The sequence below is a fragment of the Leptodactylus fuscus genome, chromosome 7 (assembly GCF_031893055.1).
Source record: "Leptodactylus fuscus isolate aLepFus1 chromosome 7, aLepFus1.hap2, whole genome shotgun sequence".
NCBI lineage: Eukaryota > Metazoa > Chordata > Amphibia > Anura > Leptodactylidae > Leptodactylus > Leptodactylus fuscus.
In genome coordinates, this window is record NC_134271.1 from 10,979,186 (window position 1) to 10,988,662 (window position 9,477).

A 9,477-nucleotide genomic window follows, 5' to 3' on the forward strand; every position below is an offset into this window, starting at 1 on the left:
AATACTTCGTGACTTCATCTACTGCGGAATCTTGTTCACCGAAAACTCTTCCCTGTGTGTTATGCCTATGTTTGGCACCTTGCGTATTCACAAGTCGGACTCCAGCACCGGCCTGCAGACTCCAAATTTCACCATTGGGTGGAGATTATGAATATCTACTGGATGGCGACATTATGGTTGGAGGAGTTGTCACCGTCAACAGTTTCTTGTTTTCTCCTCCAAATAATTTTCAGTTTGACAAGTTCTTTTCATTTTGTGCTCTGTAAGTGCGAGTACATGATATGGATACCAGGGATAAATCTACCGGATTGTCTAAGAACTGGAGAATGTGAACCATGGGGACTTTGCTGTTTTCTGTGTAACATTCATGAGCTTGTGATATTATCATAGACAATGGAAAGAACACATCAAGTGAAACTCAAATGTCCCCTGGAAATATGTTTTATACTGTATGTACATTTACAGAGAACATACCGACATTGCTATGGGTTACTTCTAGGGTTGAGTTGATCTTGAGATTTCAGGATCAATTTTAAAATCCGATTTCCCATCATTTTCCAGCCGATCCTGATCGCGAAATTTGCTCGATTGCCGATCGAAATCCGATCTTTTCCAATCCCGATCCTCAACCCTAGTCAATGCTTCCCTATGGGAAAAGTCACTTTTAAGGTTGAGATGATCTTGAGATAACCTCCGACCTCGATCCTGCTGGAAAAGATCAGGATCGGAATTCCGATCGCAATCGTGAAATTTACTCGATCATCGATCGCAATCCGATCTTTTCCCGTCCCAATCGCACAACCCTAGTTACTTCACCAATTTCCTTATTTGTACCGTAACAATCCTAATAACAGAGAAGAGGAATGACTAGAAACTAATACTAAATCCAGAGGTACGATCCTGGAGCTTGGTCATATACCCTATTGCAGGGGTAGGGAACTTTGGCTCTCCAGCTGCTGTGAAACTACAACTCCCAGCATGCTCCATTCACTTCCAAGGGAGTTCCAAGAACAGCAGAGCAAGTATGCATGCTGGGAGTTGTAGTTTTGCAACAGCCAGAGATCCATATGTTCCCTACCCCTGCCCTATAGCAATGCTATGATCTTAGTGAAACATCTTTCCAGTGGACATTTCACCTTCCCTAGGAGAATAGTGTTTTCTTGAACAAACTTTGCAAACCTTAAATTTCTCATTTTCTATTTGCCGATGTTTAGCCCTACTTCTATGGTTTAGCTGTGCGCAAGCCTTGTAAGAGCCTTGTAACATAGGCAACTGCAGCTTTATCTGTGCTTTCATTCACAACATAGCAGAGGACACTGAAGCCCAAGGATTTAGGCACTGTGTATACCAGTGACCATTCATGGAAGAATTTCATCGACAGGTTGTCTAGTCAAAAATTAAAAATTTTAATTCTCACTTCTCATGTGAGTTCTATTACTAAACGGGGTTGTCTATCAACATTTGCTTTAAACCACTTACTAATTTATTATTTTCTTATTTGCACGTTCAATGTCATGTATACGGTAAATGTATATTGAGTACAGGGCGTACATGCAATGGGTTAGTCACTGGTTGCTAAGAATTTAGAAAATAATTTTACAAAACATGAATCCCAAAGACTGAAAGAAACAAGAGACCTGCTGCGATTCCTGTCCTTGTGCCCTCACCAAAGCTGCCCAATCTCTGATTTCCATGATGAATACCAAGTGACTCCAGCCCTAAAGCCTATGTACACCTTCCTGGTTATATGTTTTTTTAATTTTTATATTATATCTATCATTGACTAGACAACATTTGAAATTACAGTTTTATTAAAAAATGTTATAATGCTATAATATATAAAAAAGTATCTGATAAACAAATGAAACTGTTATAGCAAGACTGGATTTATAAGATTTTGTAATATAAGAATGTAAGATTGTGAATCCATCCATCTCTTTATTATACAGCCCAAACATTTCTCACTACAAGAATCTATTGGCTTTCTTTTACGCTGTGGATGAAATCAATAAAAATCCTTCTATTCTACCGAACCTGACCCTGGGATATCACATCTATGACTCGTGTTCTCATCCCAGGAAGGCGATACAGAGCATTTTACAGATTTTATCTGGCTCTGGAAAAATTGTCCCCAATTACTTCTGTACTAAGAAGAAGGTTGTAGGATTTATTGGAGATCATTTCTCATCCACCACTTTACCTATAGCTCAGCTCCTGGGGATATATCCATACACACAGGTGAGTCGCAGGATTATATTTCTTGTGTTAAGACTAAATTTTATTTATACTGTATACATACATTACATTACTTATCCTGTACTGATCAGTTACATCCTGTATTATACTCCAGAGCTGCGCTCACTATTCTGCTGGTACAGTCACTGTGTACATACATTACATTACTTATCCTGTATTATACTCCAGAGCTGCGCTCACTATTCTGCTGGTGCAGTCACTGTGTACATACATTACATTACTTATCCTGTATTATACTCCAGAGCTGTGCTCGCTATTCTGCTGGTACAGTCACTGTGTACATACATTACTTATCCTGTATTGTACTCCAGAGCTGTACTCACTATTCTGCTGGTGCAGACACTGTGTACACACATTACATTACTTATCCTGTATTATACTCCAGAGCTGCACTCACTATGTACATACATTACATTACTTATCCTGTATTATACTCCAGAGCTGCGCTCACTATTCTGCTGGTGCAGTCACTGTGTACATACATTACATTACTTATCCTGTATTATACTCCAGAGCTGCGCTCACTATTCTGCTGGTACAGTCACTGTGTACATACATTACATTACTTATCCTGTATTATACTCCAGAGCTGCGCTCACTATTCTGCTGGTACAGTCACTGTGTACATACATTACTTATCCTGTATTGTACTCCAGAGCTGCGCTCACTATTCTGCTGGTGCAGACACTGTGCACATACATTGCCATGTCAGAAAAGCAAATCTAAAACGTTAAAGAAATGCCACCCCCCCCCCCCCCCCGCACATTTACTGTCCCCTAGTATTATTTCCCAGATAACCAATGTTTTCTCTTTATAATACAGATCAGTTACGGAACCACAGACCCTTTGCTCAGTGACAGAGATCTTTTCCCATCTTTTTTCCGGACCGTTCCCGATGACTACAAATCTTATTCTGCCATATTCCAATTTTTGCGCTACTTTCAATGGAGCTGGGTTGGGATTATTTCCTCCGACGATAACAATGGCAGGAGAGAATCAGGCGTGCTTACAAAAATCCTCACCAGACAAAAGATCTGTGTGGCCTATGTCTTAAAGAGCATATATACAGACTACCGTGATAAGAATAAGGATCGCAAGATCGCAAGATCAATGGAGGTGATAAAGAATTCATCCGCCCAGATTATTATAACCTGCGGCACCTACTCCGAAGCAATGATTTTTTTTCTTTATGAGCTTATACCTGTGACACATGACAGGACCATCATTTTTAGTCAAAATTTCACTCCCCAAATCGTATATTTTCTATATATTTTAGCGCCACTAGTCAATCTGAGTTTATCTTTTGACCTGGACCAGGGAAAAATTCTAGACATGAAAAGTTACTTCAAAAGTTCCAATCCTTTGAAGAATCCTCAGGACAAGATCCTTGAAATGTTTTTGCGTACAGAAAATAAGGGCATACCGTGGAGAAAGAGAATGGAGGAACTGTATACAAGTCTGCACAAAAAAGATCTGCATGAACGTAACGGAACAGAATTGTTAGAAACACGCTTGCTGTCAGTTTTCGATGAAAGGACGTCCCAGATATATCTCGCTGTCCGTTCCCTGGCTACCGGCTTAAGTGATATGTACGGTTCTTGTGGACATCCATCTACAGATTGGTTATATCAACATAAACACAAGGTAAATCTATAGAGACATTTTTTAAACAATGTTGTTTTGCAATGATGCTGGGATAGTCTCTCAACCGAGGACAGCCGTTTCGATGTTATTGCATCTCGTCTGACGAGATGCAATAACATCAAAACGGCTGTCCTCGGACAAGATGCAATAACATCGAAATGGCCGTCCTCGGTTGAGAGACTATACCTGGTAATAATCCCAGCATCATTGCAAAACAAAGGCCTCTTGGAAGGTCGAGCATGATGTTAAAGGGAGCAAACCTTTATTGGGCTATACTACTGAGATTCTGTCTTTCTAATTACATCAGGGAAGACAGGCTTGCACATTCCAGTGAGCGACCTCTATTGGTTTGCAACACTGAGGCACCTGACTTCCTAATTCCATCATGGAAGACAGATTTGCATATTCTTCCCATGGTCCCATGCAAAGTGGAGTGCTAAAGGCTTAATAAGTCTCCAAACACCTATATGGTGGTCTCTCCCCAAGGAGTGACGATATCCCCCTAACCCTAGGGTAATATTAGGCATGTAGCCTCTTCTCCTTCACAGACCGCCGTGCTCTACCTTTACAGTCCAGATGCCAATTCAACAAAATACAAAAAGTTCCCAACAGGCGGCACTCGGAATGGATTCTCTTTATTGAATGCTCCTTTGTTAAAAATCTCACGTTCAGCCGAACCCAAATTTTAGGGTTTTGCCTACGAACGACTATTATACTCTGGGGTCTCATCAGACTCCAGTGAATAATAGTGAAGGCCCAGGGAAGTTGAGTAAACATAACAGTGGGGTCCGTTGGTCCTTCTGTGTCCTTTTCAGGTCTCTTACAACCTTATGATGTCCATGGTCCTAGGGGACCATTCCAGTTCCAGTTTGAAGGGAACAACTTTGGCCTGAAACAGAACTGCTAAGTAGGGTTGAGCCGATCTTGACTTTTCAGGATCGATTTTAAAATCCGATTTCCGATCATTTTTCATTCGAACCCGATCTCGATCCCAATTCCGATCCCAATGCAAGTCAATGGGATTTTTTTTATTAATCGGAGATCGGATTTTAAAAGCAATCCTATTCACTGTACAGCATGGAATCTAACAATTGAACGCTTTAATTATTAGACTCCACGCTGTGTAGTGAATCACTAAGTAGCCAGAGGATTTTTTTTTTAATCCTCTGGATACTTAGTCCCCCCTGGTGTCCACTTACCTGCAGAGATGGCTGCTCCGGTACCCGGTGTTCTTCTTCACCTCGCTGCCGCTCCACGCTGCTCTTCTCGCCTTGCTGCCCCCCAGATTAGGAGAGTGTGGGCGGGTTAGGAGAGTGTGGGCGGGTACTGGGAGGGGAGACGTCATGTCTCCCCGCCCTGTACCCGCCCACACTCTCCTACACCACAAGCCCCACCTTCCTAGCTCTTTAAACACTAACCTGGGAGGCGGCGGCAGCGAGGCGAGAAGAGCAGCGTGGAGTGGCAGCGAGGTGAAGAAGAAGGAGAACACTGGCACCCGAGCAGCCATCTCTGGAGGTAAGTAGCTACTAGAGATGTTAGATTAGTTTCCCATTATAATGAATGGACACAGCCGATGCGCCTGGGGTTAAGGCTGTGTGCCGGCTGCTTCCATTCATTCCTATGGAAGCGCAGCGAAGCCTTCACACTGAGTATACACTCCACTCAGAATGAGCGGAGCGTATACTCAGTGTGAAGGCTAAGCAAAGCATTGTGGGAAATAGTACCGATCTCGATCCCACCTAAAAAGATTGTGTTTGGAATTCCAGTCGCGATTGTGAAATTTTCTCAATCGCCGATTGGAATCCGATCTTTTCCGAACATGACTGCTCAACCCTACTGCTGAGTGAATCTCATGAGATTCCTTTTGTGAGTATTTGTGAGGTTCTGTTTCGGGGCAAGGTGTAATGGCTGATGGCCAGTGATCCAGGAGATTCTCATGACATCAGCTGAATCTAGGATTTTATGCATATTTTATTTCCTTCCATTTTAGTTATTATTGACCTGGAATTGCCGCCTCAAAAGATTTTTAACTCTTGATGGTTGAATATTCTTATACACTTGTTCTAAACCAAATCTTTGTAGGTTGACTACCACAAATGTTGTCATAGGTCGTAGAGGTACCGATGGCTGAAAACTCTCTGTGTAATGACATTGTACAATGCAACTGCATTCTGTCACCTTGATATATTTTCAGCTTTGTTCTTTGTGTTCTATAATCTTTGCCATATTTGATATTATCTGCATCTCTTTATTGAAGGTACACAATTATATAGAAGCGATGATGTGTACGGATGAATCTGGGGTGGAGCATAAATGTTTCACCGAGGAAGCAGATAAAGACTGCAGCTTCGCTGTTAATAATCCCATTGTATCAAATAGTTCTATCGTGGATTTGAACAAAGTGGGTTCATACAGGCTAAGGTCTACGGACAGTTGGGATTTTTGGGTTCGTGTACAAGACATAGTGTGGAAAAATAATGAATCAGAAGTGAGTTCTTGGATCATTTTCACACTTGTTATCACAGAATGTTTGTTAAATAGTATTAACGCCTTGTAATATTAGTAGTATATGATATCAATGATGACTTGTGGAAGTCCACCGTCTTCAACACTTGGGAGCATGATCACTGGCATAAAAGACTGTAATAGAAAACATAGTGACGTTGGGTTCAGACCAACGTTCAGCACTCCGTTCTCAGGTTTTCGTCTTATGCATGCAGAAGACGGAAACCTGTCATGCCGAGTCTGGCCGTGAGCGCCAGTGAGCGTTTTATGTCCGACTCTGTGTCCGGTTTAAAAAAACTGGTTTCGCCGCGGAGAGCATAACACGCTCACCAGCGCTCATGGCCAGACTTTTCAAACCCATTCAAATGAATGGGTTTGAAAGATGCCGGCAGGTTTCCGTCTCCTGCCCAGTTTTGTGCAGGAAACCTGCAGAACGGACTCCCTGGCGCAGATGTGAATGAGCCCTTTTTTTTTTTTTTTATTACGTATATAGCACCATCATATTCCACAGTACTTTACAGACATTTTACATTGTCCCATTGTCCCATATAGGGCTCACAATGTAAATTCCCTATCAATATGTGTTTGGAATATAGAAGGAAATTGGAGTAACTGAAGAAAACCCATGCAAACAAAGGCAGAGCATACAAACTTATTGGGGATGAATTCAAAACCAGGACTCCAGTGCTGTAAGGCAACAGCGCTATGTACTGAGATGTATTATGCCTGTTAGAACCTTTGGATTGTACATCTTTCTGAGAATTCTGAGTCTCTCCTAGGCCAACATTTTGTGTCACAATGTTTTTGAAGACTCTGTCTCCTTATCCAGCACATATAGGAGGCAGAGTCACCACAAATGTCATGGTAAGATATGGACATCTGGGAGAAATTCACAATTCTCACTAAGATGTATACTAAAGAGACTGTAAATAAATCCAGAATCCATGAATTGGATGGGTGATGTATGAGTATGACATTCACCCGCAAAGGTGTGATCACTGCCCCTGGTGCTGTAAACTGGTTATAGATCCCCATGGCATATACGCATAGTGATGGTGTGGGGCAGAGTGAGGTTCTTAAGTGGTTATGTTTTGTTCAAGATTATTGGACTGACACATATACATTGACTGTCCTAATGGGTAATCACAATGACATAGATATACATGAATCTGAAGAAAGTTGACCATGCAGAAGTCAGACATATGACATTTTACATTAGAAGTTAAAATATAACAATGCAAATCTTGTGCAGATCCCTACATCCAGATGCTCAGCCAGCTGTTTACCTGGAGACATGATAGTGGCAACCTCTAGTATGCATTTCTGCTGTTATGGTTGTGCTCCATGTTCAGAAGGAAAAATATCTAATGTATCAGGTATGTTCCCTGACTTTTGCCGGTTCCCCTCTCAGTATCTAAAGCTTCTTCTTGTTTATTACTATTTATTATTTATTTTTATTCCTTTGGCTTAGTACTAGTTGACTCATGTCTAGTTTCAGTAATATACCTGTGACTTATCCAGTATAATGCCGTAATACTTTGCAGTGGACACTTTAATCAAACATATCCTAAGTAAAGAAAGAGCTTTACCGTCTGAAAAGAAGAACTGATATATTTCTTTGAAGGAAAGGGAAGTCGCTTCTTACAACAGAATAAGCCCACTAGAGCCTGAATGCTGTGTTGGATAAGTAAATATGTTTGTTATTTGCCTAAAAGGATATAATTCATATAAATACAAGCAAATGAATTGTCTTAACTGAGAGAGTGATTGTATGATCCCAGGTATAACTTTAAAAAAAAACTTCTAGAAAATCAGCTAACCACATATATAACTCTATTTCGCAGATAGTAGAAGCTGCATGAAATGCCCAGAAGACTCGTGGCCAAATGAGAACAGAACATTCTGCATCTTGAAGAAGATGGAATATTTATCTTATACTGAGGACATCATGTCAATAGTTTTTATCTGTTTATCATCTTTCTTCTGTATTCTGACTATTCTAATTTTTGTACTTTTCTATTCCAAACGTGACACCCCGATTGTGAGAGCAAATAACAAGAACCTGAGCTTTGTCCTCCTGGTCTCCATCACGCTGAGCTTCCTCTGTGTCTTCTTGTTCCTTGGTCGTCCTGTGGATATAACCTGCATGTTACGTCAGATCTCTGCTGGAATACTACTCTCAGTATCTGTCTCTTCATTGTTGGCCAAAACCATCATGGTTTGCATTGCATTCAAAGCCACCAAGCCTGGAAGTGTGTGGATAACATGGACTGGAGTAAAATTTCCTAATAGTGTGCTCCTGATCTGCTCCTCTGTCCAGGTTGTCCTCTGTATGAGTTGGGTGACCCTCTCTCCTCCCTTCCAGGAGCTAGACATTCATTCTTATAAGAAGAAGACTGTAGTCCAGTGTAATGAAGGGTCAGATCTTTGGTTCTACTCTGTCCTGGGTTATATGGGGATTCTGGCCGCCGTTAGTTTTATTATAGCTTTCTTAGTCAGGACATTACCGGACAGTTTTAATGAGGCCAAGTACATCACCTTCAGCATGCTGGTGTTCTGTAGTGTCTGGATAGCCATGATCCCGGCTTATCTCAGCACCAAAGGCAAATACATGGTGGTTGTGGAGATATTTGCCATATTGACCTCTAGTGCTGGACTGTTGGGCTGTATATTTGTCCCTAAATGTTATATCATTCTATTTAAGCCTGAACTTAATATGAGAAAACATTTACTAGGACCTAAAATTGCTATGTTACAACATTGATCCCAGCTTGTCCGAACACCATCAGTAAATACATGATGACTGTTTATAGTTTTGCTATTTTATTTAACCTATACGACTTGTGATTTGTAGATTTACGTTATCACTGGTAGAAATAAAATAGAATGCATAATTAAATGTTTAAAAATAAAAATATGTATGAGACAATTATATTTGTTTGTAGGTTTTTTTTAGTGAGTCACATGATAAGATGCAAACTGTCTCTCCAGGTGTGGAAATACCCAATATTTCAGGGAGGTCAATGCCACCATATAAGAAATTTTCAAAGAATATTTATTTCATCCTGTGTT

General features: G+C 40.8%; 1 protein-coding gene across 1 annotated transcript; it reads left to right on the forward strand.

Moving 5' to 3' along the window:
* The first annotated feature begins 173 nt into the window (after nt 1-173).
* On the forward strand, nt 174-9,169 carry LOC142214410 (vomeronasal type-2 receptor 26-like). The gene is made up of 7 exons (XM_075283357.1): nt 174-262; nt 2,079-2,238; nt 3,079-3,372; nt 3,574-3,900; nt 6,158-6,301; nt 7,658-7,781; nt 8,250-9,169. Exons 1-7 carry the CDS (start codon nt 174-176, stop codon nt 9,167-9,169), a joined length of 2,058 nt encoding a protein of 685 aa, XP_075139458.1.
* Nucleotides 9,170-9,477: the final 308 nt, after the last annotated feature.